Genomic DNA, 16,181 nt, shown 5'->3' on the forward strand with positions numbered 1-16,181 from the left:
CCTTGGCATAATTGAGGTCTGATCCAAGGGTCTCATTATGAATGTACTGCCAGTCTCGCCACTCGGCAAATTCTCAGGGGCTTTTGGTCCTCTGTCCCAACAACCTGGCCATGACTGTGTGTGTTTATTATTATACAGCACAGTGTCCTTTAGCAAATGGCTGTCGAGTGTCTGAGTGAAGAGAGAGGTGTCAGGACAGTGCAGGTAGAGGCAGTGTGTAGTGGGTAAAGTTGAGGGGGAGCAGGGTGAGGGACAGTGGATGGTTGGCAGGACCCTAGGTCTAAATGACCTAATTATCTAGAGCTGCAGGTTCCTGTGGACTCCCTGGGCCTGGTCTACCTTTGGGTTCCCTTGGGATCAGAGAAGGCGGGCCTCTGTACTTCAACCAATTCCAAGCTCTCTCGATGGAGTCCTTTTCTCCCTTCACACAGCTTCTTCCAACCCCCTGGGACCACCTGACACCTGTCCTGGTCTCCTCAGGTGGATGCAGCCCCTCTCCATCACAGCATCTCAGGGGTCAGTCCCACTTGACCATCAGCCAAGACTGGGTTCTGGTCTGGGTTCGCACACTGCCTGTGCACTTATGGGGAACATGAAAGCAAGTGTGTTAGCAGGCAAGTGTCTGCCTAAGAAGTGTTCTCCTGCTGTGGCCCAGGAGACCTTGGAAGGTCCAGTGCAACAGCCGCCGACGGGTGATGTGCTCATCTCCTGCGGTGTGTCCTGGAAGAGGAGCCAAGCTCTGGGCACCTGCTCCTTTATTCCTTGTGACCATTCCCTATGAGTGTGGCCCTGTGAAGGCCCTCTACCCTGCACCTGAACCCGGGCCATGTGGAATCCTTCCATGGCCGGTCACTGATGAGTGGCCTTGCGTCTGCACAGGGCAGGATCATCGCAGGCACTGCCCAGCTCTTGTGGCTCATGGTCTATCACAGTCAAACAGAATCCTTCCCATTAACCAAAATTATCTTTGCTCTGAAAGGATGGTCCTGACCATGGGGCAGATCAGAGTTAAGCAGGGCTCAGGCACCTTCTCTGCAAAAGGGACAGTGGTGGAGGCCTTGGCACAGTGGGTGAGGGGACAGTGTGGGGGCAGTGCTGGAGAACGAGGGTCCCTGGGAGCGCCTGAAGGGGTGGGGGCGGCAGGCCACAGCAGATCTCCTCCTAAGCAGCGTGAAGACCTTTGTCTTCTTTGCCTCCTTGTTTTCTGTTTTTAATCGCTATTTTCCCACTGTTTTGGAATGACAGTAAAAGTGTGCTTGTTTGAACCTTTTATACTGAGATCACTGCAGCGTCAGTGGCAGGGTTTTGTGTGCCCTTTGCCTGGTTCCTCTGACAGTGACGCCTTGCAAAACTGTGGTACCATGTGGCAACCAGGATTTTTGACGTGGATGTGACCCCCTCACCCTTCTCAGATCTCCCCAGCAACTCCTGTACTCTTTGCCCTAATGAGGTGGAACGATGTTTTCAAATATTCCAAAAAGCTGAGGGCACAGCACAGCAAGAGCAGGTTCCCGTCACCCGAGTCCATCCACTGCCAGCTCTGTACACAGTGCTGCTTCTGTGCATCCCCAAGAGTCTCTGTCCATACAACAAGTCCCCCGAGAACCGAGAGCTGTCAGGATGCTTCTCCCAAGGGGAGTGAGGGGCCTGCGGCTGTCACGCGGCTCTTCAGGAAGAGACAGCTGTCCCTATCCCAGGGGACTCGGGCTTCCTCCGTCCTTCCCACACTGACTTCGTTCACGAGGGGCTCCTTCAAGTCAGGATCCAGTGCAGACTCATCTGTCTACTTTGGTTGTGTCTCTTTATGCTCTTTTTCCTTCGATAATAAACCCAGTACCTTTGTTTCTCTTCTCTTCACGGTGCTGCTTTTTGAGTTTTGAGCATGCCAAGCCCAGTCTTTGGAAGCCGACCCCATTCTGGATTTGTTGAGATCTGCCTTGTAGCACCTTTCAACCAGCTTGTCTGGCTTTCCTCGCCACGTCCCAGTCTGTCCTGCAGACCGAAAGCTTTGCCTAAAATTCAAGCTCAATCTTTTGGCAAGAGTGTTTAAGAGTTGGTGTTGAATGATTCCTGTTACCTCCCTCAAGACACTGGGAGGGCACGCTGAGGACCCACAGTGGTGAAGATACTTGGTTAATAGAGCACCACCAACGTCCCCAATGCACACACACATCTCCCCTTTGCAATTATCAAGAAATCTTTTGGATGGAACTGAAATCCACCAAAAGTCAACAGCTATCCTATTGCCAATGATCTTTCATCAGATTGGTTGAAAATATACTGATGCCCCTCGTCTATAACCATCACCCTTTGGCAGAGCAAATTGTCATTTCCTTGTTCTGAATATCAGGATGGTTTAGTCCAAGAGCACTGGGAAGCCATTGCAGCGGTGACTAGTGCAGGATCAGGAGTGTGCTGGCACCTTGATCAGATTCACAATTAAAAAGATCACTCTGAATGAAGTGCATGTGTTTTAGAAATGGAGAGAAGCAGATGGCTTTAGGCTAAGAAGAATTTGCCTCTGAAATGCGCTAATGATTATTGTTGGGGCTGCCCACTTATTATCTAGGACACCCAATGAATAATCAAACTACAAAGTGCAAAGGGAATAAATCAGGGTTTAAAGATGAACCTTTCACAGGACATCCCTTGTTGACTTGGGGACCTCAGGTTCACAGGCTGCTGAGCCTCACAGGCCTGCCTGGGCAGCTGCAGTTGCTTGGACCACCATGGCTAGTGAATTATGCAGAGCCACCAGGAAGCCTTGCAAAACCTCGTCTCCCACTCTCGGCAGCGTTCTGTTTGTTCAGCAAAGTCCCAAAATTTAACAGCTGAGCCATGCTAATGAAGTACGGGACTGTGTCTCCGAGAGAAGAAAAGGAGCTGGGAAAAGATGCTTCTCTTCCAGAATAATAAGAACCAGACCCTGCATCTCAATTATCAGGCTTCGAGGAGCGATCACAAGGAAGCCAGCAAATTCCTGCAAACGGAGGGGCGGCTGAGTTACAGCTCTTAGCCAGCAGAACGTGCAACCTGGGCATCAGAATGGGGAAATCTTGACAAAGTGGGGAAGCTGCGCGAAATGTGAATTTCAGTAATTTAACTGGGGAAAGAAGCCAGCTGTGCGTCAGGGGACACCTGGAGTGCTCCCACCCTGAGGTTTGGCGGTTGCAGGCCTCACAGGCAGAATTTGGAACCCATCTGCACTGACTTTCCCTCCTGGCCTAGAGGTCTCCCTTGACAGGGGGTGGCCACTGTCGCTCCCTGAGTCTTATTCATGGTTGGGTGCACCGAAGCCCTCCACAAAATAGACGTGACTTGCAGGAACCTGGCATGGCTATACAGGTGGCAGAGAAAGTAGGTGAACTTTGGACATCACCTGATTGTCCTCCTCACATTTGGCTTGTGAGCCTTGGCAAGTGATGCCGGTTAAGAACTTTGTTACTTTATTGGCTGCTTAAATTCCATTCACCACCTTGGCCTTCACAGCCAGTGCACCTAATTATGATTCAATAGATTAAATAAATGAGGAATATCCACTCATTTGGTGTTCTCTGACCATGGCCTCATTTCTCTAAGTCAACTCGCCGGTGCCTTCCCGTTCCACCTGCAGGCCCTGAGCACACACGGGGCTCCTGGAGGTGTGGTCTTTTCGGGATAACCCTTGCCATGTTCAGGTTAAAGCAGAACAAGTGTGAAGCCCTTGTAGTAGGAAATCATCCTTCCAACAGGCACAGGGGAGCGGTACCCCTTCCCATCACTGTGAGCCCTCTTACCAGCCTTGATCCCTGCCGACCCTGTGGTCAGCCTGGGAAGGACAGAAAACCCTCTGTGAGACACAGAGGCATGGCTGATGGCTCAGTGGGACGGCACTGCTGTGTGGAAGGGTTTGGCAAAGAGGCCACAGGCTCCAGTGGTGTGCAGCAGGATGACTGTATGCAGGTGGCCAGGACATGCCTTGTATTTTTAAATGGCGTAAGGAGGAAGGAGGGATAATGATATGCCTTATTTGACCTAATGGGTGTTGTTCCTTTTGAAAAATGGATTTAGAGTAAATAAGGAAAAGGTACAACCAGCCGGTTACGTTTGGGAAAAAAAAAATCCTGTTCTCCTGTAAGCAGAAAGGGCAAGGATGAGTATTTGAAAACTCTGGGGGATCCCCATCTACTGGTTTTGACTCTGAGACGTACCCAGAGACCCTTTCAAAATACATCCTGGAGCCTGCAGCTCGGTCAGGAGGACCCCAGATACACAGAAAGACAGAGCTGCTACGCCACTCCCACAATGTGCGTCCTCATTGGTTTTCAGAATGCTTTCGTTCAGCTAAAAATAAGAACCTTCTGCAATCTCACCACGCACGCCTTCATGGGCGTTGACGTCCCCCTCTTCCTGGCGGCTGTTCCAACCTTGTGTTTTCTGTTTCAGGATTTTCTGATGGAAACCTTCATCATGTTTAAGAACCTCATTGGGAAGAACGTGTACCCCTTCGACTGGGTGATAATGAACATGATGCAGAACAAGTAAGTAACCGGGACGGGCCCACGCCCATTCGTCCCGTGGGAGCGGAGTGCTACTAGGGGTAAAGGTGGCTTTTGTACAAAGTGCCTCCCCTCCTGTGATGCCGGTAGCACTGGGGACGGGGAAGTGGGATGTTGGTGACTTCTGCGTGACCACAGGGAGCTCTGGCACTAGGAAGCGGGACTTTGTCCCTTGGAGAAACAGCCTGAGTTGCTCTCTTAGCCCCCGTCACAGGCAGAGACGTGCTCCGGGCCATGACTTCTCCGTCTCATTTCAACCATGTTTTTCTTAGCCAAAGTGAGTCTCAGCTGTAGGCTCAGCTTTTGAAAGGACTTATATTTCACATATTTCAGATTTAAAAAAAGAAAATCCTCATGAGCAGTTCCTCCATGAAATATCAAACTTGTGCCTTGCTTATCGTCTTCCCACAAAGGCTGTTGGTGAATATTCTAGCACTTTGGGTGTTATAATTTCTGTAAGTACTCACGGTAATCGTAGAGCTCTCAACTGCATGGGATTTGGGGGAGAGATTTCTCTCAGCCTCTTTCTTCTTATTGCATTTTTTGTGAGGAGAATTGTTGGCTCACATGCAGTTGTAAGAGATGGGACAGAGAGATCCATGGATGCCGCACCCACCTCTCCTCTGTGTGACACTTTGTAGGACCACAGTATTGCATGTGACCAGGGACTGGACCCTGGTTCCTTCATCATGTGTACCCCTTAGTGCTGTGTTGAGTTCTCTAGATTCTACCCCGTGCGTGTCTTCTCGAATCTGCTCCCAGTCAAGGTGCTGTGTGCATGCCTGCCCCCACAAATGCCACTCTTCCCGCCCCTTTATCAGCATATTTCCCTCTCCCTTCCAGCGACCCTATAAATGCGGTTATCTATATATGCTCTTTTTGATTGGCTTTTTTCACTCTTTAATTTCCCAGAGTCCCATTTAGGCTGCTGCATGTGTCTATATTTTATTCCTTTTCATGGCTGAGGAATACTTCGTGGTATGAGCAGACCTCGGTTTGCTTAACCATGTTCCTGGTGGACACCTGGCTAGTTGCCATCTTGGTGTTTCTGAATAACCTTCTACTACAAGCGTCCATTGCATAGGCTTCTGAATGAACATAAGTCTTCATTTCTGTGACACAGACGCCCAGGAGGGCAGTGTTAGCTCATATGGCAATTGCACGTGAGAGTTCATGAGAAACTCCCAAACCATGCCGTACCGTTCTCCATTCCAGCCGCAGTGTAGGAGAGGTCCAGTGTTTCACACCCAAGCTCTAGGACTGTGCTAGTCCACTTTTTGTCACTATAACCAAAATACCTGGAAGGAACAACTTAGAGGAGTTTATTTTGGCTCGTAGTTTCATAGGATGGGTGCATGGTTGACCTACCCCATGCTCTGGGCCCAAGTGGAACAGAACATCATGGTAGAAGGTTGGAGTGGAGGACACCTGCTCTGCTCGTGGCAACCAAGAAGTGGAGAAAGAAAGAGAGGAGATCCAGGGACAAGATATCATCCCCAAGGGCACGCCCCCAGTAACATCCTTCCTCCAGCTGCGCCCCACCTGACTATGGTTACTACCCAATAATCCAGTCAAGTTATCAACCCATCAAATGGATTGATATCTGATTAGGTCTCGGCTTTCGATCTAATCATCCTTCCTTTGAACATTCCAGTGTTGCCTAGTACATGAGCTTTATGGGGGACACCTCATATCCACACTGTATCAGGAATTGTCACCATTTTTAATTTTAGCCATTCTGGTAGGTCGGTCGAGATTCTCCTTACTAGGTTAGTTTGCATTTTCCTGATGGCTCTGCCTCTTTCTGATGGCTTTTGCCACCTCATGGGCAAGTCCTGAGCAGCAGCAACCTTTTGCTTGGCTTCTCCTGGTCATTGCTCCTTTTTGTGACAAAGGGCACAGAATTGGCCTTGTTTTCCGTGAGCCGCAGGGTTGTGAGCTGGTCCCTACGGGGCTATGGTGGCTCAGGTCAGATGCTGCTGGGTCTGTGGTCTCCTTTCCCAAGAAGACTGCAGTTGGGACCCAGGATCTGGACCCAGCAGGGCTGGCTTTGTGGGGACACAGCCCTGGCCTGGGGCTCAGAGCAGGGTCCTGACCTCTGCTTCTGCCTCTCCCCCGCTGCGCAGATTTTGATCATGCAGCTGGATCTCTCTTGATGGTTGAATCCTCATCTAGATAATGAGGGACTTAAATCACCAGTGTTTTCTCCCTTTTCCTCTGTTAGGATTTACTTTTGTGATTGACAATTAAGAATTACTCCAAAGAGCTACAGAAGTGTTTTTAATGAACTTCGTTTTCACACCACAAAAACAAACAAATCAGTGAGAATAACCAAAAAACAAAACAAAAAAACCACCAGTAGGGAAATGTAAATCTCACTATGTCCATGAGATGCCCAGGACTTTGTCCTCTGACTCTCCATGGGGACATCATCCCTAGGTGGCTCTGGTAGACTGGCCATGACCTGGTGCTCAGACTGTGGATTCCACAACCCCTGGGTGCTCTCTGCTGCAGCAAAGTTCACATGTGAGTGGCTCCCCAAAGCTGTACTTCATGGTACCCTAACTTTCAGGGTTCCCAAGTGAGCTGTTATCCTCTTGAGAACACAAAGTCTATTGCTTATTAATTTTTACAGTGTTTGTTGATGACTAAGAGCCTGTTTTCACTGTTTGGTTCCCTCTTCCTGCTGTGTACCCCCTGCCTCCAGCCTGAGCCCCTTGAGGCTGCCCCAGAGCTGTGTGATTATCACCCAGGTGGTCACAGTACTCTGGTCCAGGATTCCTTCCTGTCTGGCTTCTCCTGGGATGTGCTCATTCTTTGGGGGACCATATTCCTTGGAATCCAGCAGCGTCTCCACTGCAGCTTCCTGTGGTCCAGTGATGTGTGGGTGTCCACATGGGCGCGTGTGCCTGTGTCTGTGCACGGGGGCTGTGATTGCAAGTAAAGGCACTTGTGTTTGTAGCCATTCCAACCCTTAGAAGCTCACACAGACCCACCTTCTGCACCCAGCACTGCACATGTCCCCAGGCCACTGTGAGCTACAGAAGAGTCAGCTGAGAAGGAGGCATTTTGGACACAACTGCAAAAGCAGCACTGGCCATCGCACCTTTTATCCCACATTCTACAACCCACAAATGCTGCCCCTTCTGTGGAGTAGACAGCATTCATTTTCAGAAGCCAAATCAGTTGGGTTTTGGAGAAGGTTATTGCCACCGTGGGGCCAAACACCACTCCCTGGGTTGGTGACCCTGAAGTCTCTGACGCCTTGGCTTGAACACTAGCTTCTCGAGGAAGGGTCTATTCCATTTTCACGAGATGCGTCCACTCTTTGTGGAGTGCTGCACACTTGGTTCTGGGACTAAGAGGGACTGTGTGTGGCTTGCTCTCCACGCACTGAGCCTGACATGGGGACTCCCCGTGCAGTAGTGTCCTTGGCCCCTTCAGTCGCCCTCCAGCACAGCCTGCTTTGCTCCTGGGGAAACTGAGGCAGGGGTTTGTAACTTACTGAAGGACAGGAGCTGCAGCGACCAGGCTGGTGTTTCAGTCCTGCCACAGAGCCGAGCCTAAACCCCTTGCCCCCGGCCCTCCATCTTGTGCCTCCTGTTTCCCCAGGAAAGTATGGAGGGGCTTTTACTCTAGTGTTCTTACAAGATGACTTTTCTGCAAGACGCATCCTCTACTGAGGGAATGTTGAGCACAGAAGCCAAACACTGCTGCTCCTCCTCCTTTTCCAGCCGAAGCCTGAGCCGTTGGGGAGGATGCCCTCCACTAATGTGCTCCCTGCCCACCCTCCGGGCATGAGAAAGGACAGGATCTCCCCAATGCCAGGATAAAACCGGCTCCCTGTGGGCACGACATAGGCCCCCCACCCAGCGTGTTCTCGTGCCCTTCCTGTTGGCCTTGCTCTTCTCCTGCGACTTCATAGGTCAGCATCTCGCCCCCGCCAGGCTTGTGCACTTCCCTCCTCCTGGCATGCTTCAGAGACCGCCTCCCTCGGTAGGATAAGCTGTGACTCCCGGAAGCTTCTGGAGTCTGTATTTAAGTTTTAATGGCACAGCTGGACATGTAGTTTTACCACCCACGGCTGAGAAATGGAGAAAATCCGCCTCTACGGTCCCTTAAATATGTGTGTGCTTGTTCAGCTTTGTCTCTGTGAACTTACATCCCTCATACCCGGACGTGTAAAAGGTAATTAAAGACAGCAGGCATTAGAGTTGGTGCAGCGACTTGTAAATCAAGAATCAAAGCCTTAAGACTGACGGATGTCCCAAAGGACTATCCCTGCGTGCTTGACGTGTTGAAGAGAATGACTGATTGGCAGTGGCCTGACATTATAGCTCGGTGCTAGAATGGTGGGGCCAGATGGCAGGATGACATTTGAGGTAAGCACAGTTCAGATAGCGTCGAAGCCTGCTTGTGTGCACGCATCCAGTGCGCATCAGGATTGTGCCAGCGGGGCCCCAGTGTTGACCTCCCTTGAACAGCTCAGGTGTGTTGGAACCACAGACCTGCCCAGCCAGGGCCGAGGGCTGGTGTCTGTCCTGGGTCTCCTGTCAGCAGCCTGTTCCAGACGTATGTTTGCAGGAGTGGGGCATGTGTGTGTCTGTGTGTGTGTGTGTGTGTGTGTGTGTGTGTGTGCGTAGTCCAGCAGCCTTGTTCTGCTGTCCCAGAGTTCTCAGCTGCTAACAGATAGGTGGCCACTTGGTTGAGTGTTCATGTCGCTTGTGGTCTTGGCCCTCGGCTTCACCCCAGCAGGGTACTATACACCAATGCTGCCCCCTACAATTGTGAGCCTCTGCATGAGCTGAAGCACACGAGTCTATGGGTTCCCTGGACTCCCTTTACACCTCCACGAAAGCACTTGTTATTAACTGCTTTAATTTCACCTGAGAACGGCATTCCTGCATTGAGCAGTGGTGGGAAGGGTCATGCTGAGTGTCACGTTCAGATTCTTTGAATCTGGCTTGCTCATATCGACTGCATAGCAGGTAACGGACCCTTTCCCCTTCTGTCCACCATCTGGACTTGCATAAAATCCACCTACCCCAGCCTGAGTTCTCTGTAGGCTTCCTGGACACCAAGCCCTCCTCTCAAGATGAGAACGAGCGAAATCCTCCTCAGAGCTGATGCTGTTCATGACCTTCAGCGTTTGCAAGGGCCCTCTCTGTGGTTGGCGTAGCTTTTGTCCTTGACTGACTGGGTCTTCCATGTTGGGCTGGGGCCTGAATGACCAAGTTCATCCTTTGTGGCTTATTCCTGCACATGTCCATTGAAGACAAAGTAGGTTTTGCACATAAGGATTCGCAGATCCTGACTATGGAAGAGAACATGTAAAATCCTAGAGGAAACTTGGGGGTTTTCTAGAAGCCAGAGCACTTGAAGCTGAGTGGGAGAGAGAGCAAAAGGGGGACATGGGCTGTCCAAGACTCACCGATGGCCGCTTCTCTGGGGATGCTGACCGTTGGTGACGAGGTCTTGACACTGAGAAGGAGAGGACCACCGGGAGGGGTCAGTGGGAGTCAGAATGCTGCCCACAGGAAGGAAAGAGCGCTGTCTCCATTCTGACTGACATGCTGTGTCCCCAGCCCGCGATGGCGGAGCCGTGGTGGGTTGTTACTGGCCCTGTCTGGAGGATAACCGAGCATGTGGAGGGGGTGCTGCTGGCCTGCTCCGGGGGCTTGTCTGGGTGGTGACCATCAGGCCTCTGGAAACCTGCAGTCAGATCTGTGGTCAGCCGACCTCCTGCTGCCCTTTCACACTCAGGACTCCCATCCCCACCTAGAGTTCATGAGGTTTGCGGGTCATGCCCTTGTGCATTTCCTGTGTCCCTGTTGGCCCTTTCTCATATCGTGGCCACATGGCCACCATCCCAGAGCACTTGGCACAGAGCTCGCCGTTGACTCACAAAGGCCCCTTCCAAGCTTGGGACCCCAGTGCATGGGGACCTGCTTCCCTCCTCTGTGGCCTCCCGGCCCCCTTCCTCTTGTGATTCCCCAGCCGAGTGCCCACGATCAATACTGACACACGACACCTCAGGAGGTGAACTTCCCATCCATATTTCTGTAACTTAGTGGTTTCTCCCCTTTTAAATAGAATACATTTCCCACTCATAAGAAATGCCCATCAGGTGGTCAGAGCCCAGGATGGGGAGCTCACTCATCTTTCTGCCAAAGTCAACTTGGCATAGAGCCGGGAGAGAAGGATGTCGGCAGTCCCCCCAACGTGGCGTCCTTTCCCCTGCACTAGAAAGGAAGTTGCCTGGGACACCAGGTTTCCCAGGAGTCGATCGGGTTCCTGCTCAGAAAGTGAATGGCTGTTCCACACCTGTGCAGCACTGGGCCTAGGGCTGGGGATGGGAGAGAGGGGGCTGGGGGTCCCTGGGTGCAGGACCTGCTGCAGCGGCCATGGGGACAGCCTGAGGATGGCTGGGCTGGAAGGATCCTGTGTTTTGTTTCCCACTCTGCCTCCTTCAGAGGACACTCTGCCCCCTGTGAAGTGCACGTGCCGAACAGCCTTCTCGTGGCTTGAAAGCAGGTGACAAAGCCTGTGGGGCTCTGGGGACGTCACAGCACCCTCCCCATTTCTTTGAAGCCTGGGGTTTAGCTGATGTTGCTCCTTTTAATTTAATTAGTTGATGGGTTCACTATTGGTGTGCACCTCCGACAGCTTGTCGATTTTAACCTCACCTGAGAATTAGGTCTTCCTTTGAAAGACAGCGGCTATTGACATAAGCACAGAGACAGCACCACAGCCAAGGACCAAAAGGAAAAACTATATATTGTGTTTTTCAGTGAAGAAATGGGGATTCAAGTTCCGTTTACTGAAAGCTTTCTGGGGTGAGAATTTCCCTGGAGCCCGGCAGGCTGGGGCTTCATGCCTTTGAACCTTCCTCCTGCCAAGGAAACCCAGCAGAGTCAGTGCGCAGCTCGGGGCCTTACAGGCAGAGAGCTTCCTCCGAGGTGGGCTGATGCAGGTGCAGCTGGGACCTTCCTGGTCCTCCCCTGGAGCAGCTCAGGGGACTTCCTCTGAGGTCGCGGGCCGTCCTGACGCACTAGGGGCTCAGACCTGGCTTGGACCCAAGGCAGGTGTGGCCTGCCCATCAGGGGGAGGCCCCCACACTCAATGCTCGTTGCTGTGGCGCTGTTCCATTTTCACCCCAGGATGCTCTTGGGGAGCGGGGATGTCGGCAGTCCCCCCCACGCGGCACAGCAGGGCCCGCCAGCCCCGCATGCTTCCCCTGCTTTCCGCGAATCATCCTTAATACTTCCCGTGACAGCTATCCTGTGGCATGCGTGCCTCCGCTCTTCGTTGGCAAATTAAAACAAATAATTTCCTGATTATACCTGGTTTTTATAACCAATCTATTTCATGTAGCCTAGATGTATTACATGGTGCGTTTGACTCAGAATGCCTCTTTATTTAATCCCGAGATGAAAAATCAAAGTACTCTCAGAGGAATGGCAGTGATGAAGAGCTCTCAGCCAGTGCTCTTATTTAGGGATGCTCACTTCAGAGGGACGGTTTTAAAGGGCCAGTCTGTTTCACGATTCTGACTGTGCACGCCTCGCTGTGTGCCTCTGGCTGCTGTGGCTCCTGCCGTTCTGCCAGCACTCAGTGCTGGAGAATGCACTTCACAAGGGCTGAATCCAAGTGCCTTCTCATAATTGTGCATGAAAAATCTCTCACCTGAAAGCAACATGGAAGAGACACACTTCATGTGGTCCTCCTCCAGGTCCTCAGCTTCTCCCATTCTAAATTTTTGCCCCCAGTACAACTGGGCGGCCTGCGCAGCTGAAGGCCCCTAGTGTAGGCTTTTGTTTGAAGTCAAGACTGGGAAGAGGGGTCAGTTCCCTGGGCTGGCTAGGTTGTCCAGAGGTGTCCTGGGTATCTTTGGAGACTCAACCAGAGGCAATTTTGCCCCCTAGAGGACAGTTGCTCCATCTGGGGGAAGAGGGCTGCTGGCATCTGCTGAGTGGAACCCAGCGATGCTGCAGTCAGTGCCTGCTGCAAAAATATCCCTGGGCCTGAAGTGTCACCTGTGTCTCATTTTATAGATGAAAATAGTCTCTGGGAGACCAAGTAACCCATCAAAATATATGACTCATTGTAATGGCTCCCTTTTATCACCCCATTTCTCAGCCACCCTTCTCTGCCATTGACCCCAGCAAAACCAGCGCTCTTTAGAATAAATGACAGCAGCCATCCGCTGGAGATGGCAGCACTGACCTTCACTTACTAGGAGGGTGCTGAGCATTGGAGGTGGCTTTCCTCATACTCCCTGCCAAGAGCAGATCCCTGACGGCATGGCTCAAGGTGATGGAGTGATGGGTGTTGGGAGTCACAAGATGGATGTTGGAGTCACACGACATGGACTTAGATGCCAGGGCTGCCCCCCCCCAGTTCCTGGCATAGACGACATGTGCAGGAATGTCTGTCTCTTCTGATTTCTTGGGTTCCTGTCCACTGCCTGCTTCTGCAGAGTACCAGCTCCCCGCCTCCATTTCTCTCAGTCTCCAGCCACTTTACGTGGTGCGGGAGCGGTGGCCCTGGAAGCAGCTTGTCTGTTCCAACCCCGGCTCCGCCTCCTCCTGGCTTGGCTGTGTTTGGCCATCTCACCCCCAGCTGGAGCTTTTCACTGTGAGTTGAAGACAGAAGAGAAGCTTCCTGGGATGTCACGGGGATGGACAAGGGGGTGCCCTTGAAAGCTCTGCCCGGAGCCTGGCCTGGAGTAGCCAACAAGCTGTGACTGGCCACTTCTGTTTCTATGGAGATCATATCATGTCATTGTTTCTCCATGTCCGAGAATTCTGGTGGTGACTGGAAGCAGGACATTTCCTTGGCGATTCGGAGCACTTCATTATTATTTTTTGTTTTCACAAATTCACTCACTTCTTACAGCTTTTTTTCACATATCCAGGTTACAGTTTAGCTTGAGGTGCAGATGATCACGTCACCAGCTTGGCCCTTTACCTTTGGGGAAATCGCCTGTGGAACTGTCCTGTGGGGCAGGGCTGGGGTTAAGGAAAGGGCAGGGGTGCAGAGGCTGTGTCTGTTCAAAGCCACCTGTTCACAGATTGTGGTCCTGTCTCCCTCAGTATCGCAGAGCATCTGAGCCACAGGCCCCAGGGATGATGCAGGGTCTGAGATGGGGGGGGGGGCATGAGTTGCCTGGGCCTGAGAGCCACAGATCAGACTCCAGAGCCCAGTGCTCTGGACCCTAGGCTGAGGCCAGAATGTGAGATGCCAGCAGCATTGGAAGGAGCACGGAAGCAGAAGGGAGAGGGGCTGGGCACACACAGGCCCCCAGTGAGTGCTGCTCCTGGGGTCATGGCAGTGGGGACAGCACTCAATTTTAGTGTCACTGTCTACAGAGCTGTCCTCCTTCCTCCCTCCTGCCCTCCTTCTCTTCTTAGAGGGGCACAGGGGTGTGTACTCTCTAGGTCTGTGCGGCTTCACCTACCACACATACTGCCACATTCCTTCCCAAAGTGGTTTCTTACACTTTTATTTACGTGCACGCCTGTGTGCACGGCACAGATCATGCCCCAGCTGCTGCGGTCTCAGCAGTACACCTGCTGGTATGTGTGTGTTTGCCCCTGAGCTCTCGTTGCCTTGATCGCCTATTCCTTGATTTGTGAGGAACTGTGACTCCTGTTGTTGGAGTCCTTTTCTCCTCTGGAGTCTCTTGTCTCCTGCTCTGTGCTGTGCCTCTGTTCCCAGCGAGAGCCTGGGCGGGGCCTGTTTGCTGCAGATGCCCCCTGCTCAGTCGCTGCTCTTTTGGTCTCCATGGGAAGTGCTGCTTTTGTTGGGTGACATTTAAAACTCCTCTTGAAGGCTTGCAGGAGGAAGCTGAAGGGACTCGCCTGCTGGGGACCGTCCAGGTGGCAGGATGACTGTCCTTCAGTAGGGCGTCCCTGTGAGATGCAGTTTTTACTAGAAGCCATCTGGGGAGCCAAACATGGACCTGTCCTTACCCATATACTGCTACTTCCTTGACACAAGGTCATAAATAAAGTTGGATAATAAGTTGTCTCTATCTTCAGGACAACCTGATAGTGGTACACCTAAACTGTAAAAATTTACATGCGCAATGCATTTTCAGATTAAGAAGTTATAATAAGAATGATTAAGAAGTTATAATTAAGAATATTTAAGATGTAATTAGTAATCATATCTAATTACATATAATTAATATATAAAATATAGTAATAATTAAGAAGTTATAATAATATTTAATTTAATTTTCTCCTAGAATCAAAGTGTTCACAGGATTGTGACGTCTCTGGTTTTATTTGTACAAGACTCTTTCGGGTGGCACCCCTGTGTCTGACATGGAATTCTGTACCTCTGGGGGTGGGTCTGGGACACCGAGTGGGGGGGACCTCTTCTGATCATCTTAGAGGCTGCACAGTTCACTGAAACCTTGCCTAGCACATAGTAGGTACTCACAAACAGGGTGTGTTAAACTGTCTGGCTGAAAGAATGAATATCAGTAGGGAATGGTTGCTATCACAATGTCAGCTGATGAAAAACCTGTAGTACTTTCAAAGCAGACCCTTTTCAGGAATGAAATGCAGTTACCCTTTTTTATATTGGGGTCCGCAAAGAACTAATCCCTGTTGTCAGTACACAGTGAGCAGGGAAACCTCTTACGCTCTTGAAGATCTCGAGCTAGTGCATTTCCTTAATTGAAATTTGTCCTGAATTTCCCACAGAAGCCTGCGAGGGAGATCTGTGTTCTCTCGCCCAGGCCAGCGGCGGGAGCTGCTGTCTGCTGGAGCTTGCTGTCGGTGGTTAACCTTTCCATTGAGACTTCAGAGAAGGGTTTTTACTTAATATTGTACCTGTCAAATTCCCAGAGCTGCAAGTAAATTGAAGATACAAATTATGTTGTAGAGTGAAATATTTTGTGTTATTCCACAGTTTGGTTGATTTAGGAAGGAAATGAACTCTGACAGCTTGATCTTTTCAGTTCAGTGGATTCTAATGGTCCAAAACAGAAACCCTACACCACACGGCTCCTCTTGCCTTGTCTATCAGACATGCTGCCGGAGCCATTCACTCTGCAGACCCCGGGTCCTCTGACTCCGCCTCTAGACGCACAGGCTCTCGGGAAGAGTTAGAGAGTGCTAACTGTTAATGTCTTATGTATAAATATTAACCGTCCCCATAAGGGGCGAGAGCTCTCCCTGTCTGGCCACATGAGTTGCTGCTTAGCACCTGCCACTTATCTCAGCGTGCAATCTATTTTTCATGGGCAGAAAAGACAGATTTTTCCTGTTTGATTTGCTGCCTCCGCCTCCGTGCCGTTGAGCTGCTTGGGATGCAGAGGTTTGGGAGAGAAGAGTAGAGAAGCCCTCTTTTTCTCTTCTTTTCCATGATTACTCCCAACAGCCACACCTTTGCTCCTGATTCTATGTTCAGGGGAGAACACTGAGTGAAGTTTCCTGCAAGAGCTAGAAGATCCTAAGTTACCAACTTGGACTCACAGCTGGGATGCAACAGGGTGGACGTGGGCTTGGGAAAGGTGGGGGAGTGTTTTGCAGGGCTGAGCTCCTTTGGTAGAGACGGAACCATAAATAGCTCCCACTTTGTGTTTGTTTCTCAGGGTCTTTGGTCCTGCAATCTGTTACCATTCTTCCT

The 16,181-nt window shown here is 51.1% G+C and overlaps 1 protein-coding gene across 4 annotated transcripts in view; it reads left to right on the plus strand.

Moving 5' to 3' along the window:
• The window catches only part of DOCK1 (dedicator of cytokinesis 1), a 458,484-nt gene that overhangs the window by 296,484 nt on the left and 145,819 nt on the right, over positions 1 to 16,181 (plus strand). For all 4 annotated transcript variants that reach the window (XM_081267092.1, XM_081267094.1, XM_081267093.1 and 1 more), the window contains exon 29: positions 4,426 to 4,520. In XM_081267092.1, coding sequence (XP_081123218.1) covers positions 4,426 to 4,520 — 95 coding nt within the window. The remainder of the gene's footprint in view (positions 1 to 4,425; positions 4,521 to 16,181) is intronic.

The sequence above is a fragment of the Spermophilus citellus genome, assembly GCF_964194105.1.
Source record: "Spermophilus citellus genome assembly, chromosome: 15".
Classification (NCBI taxonomy): domain Eukaryota; kingdom Metazoa; phylum Chordata; class Mammalia; order Rodentia; family Sciuridae; genus Spermophilus; species Spermophilus citellus.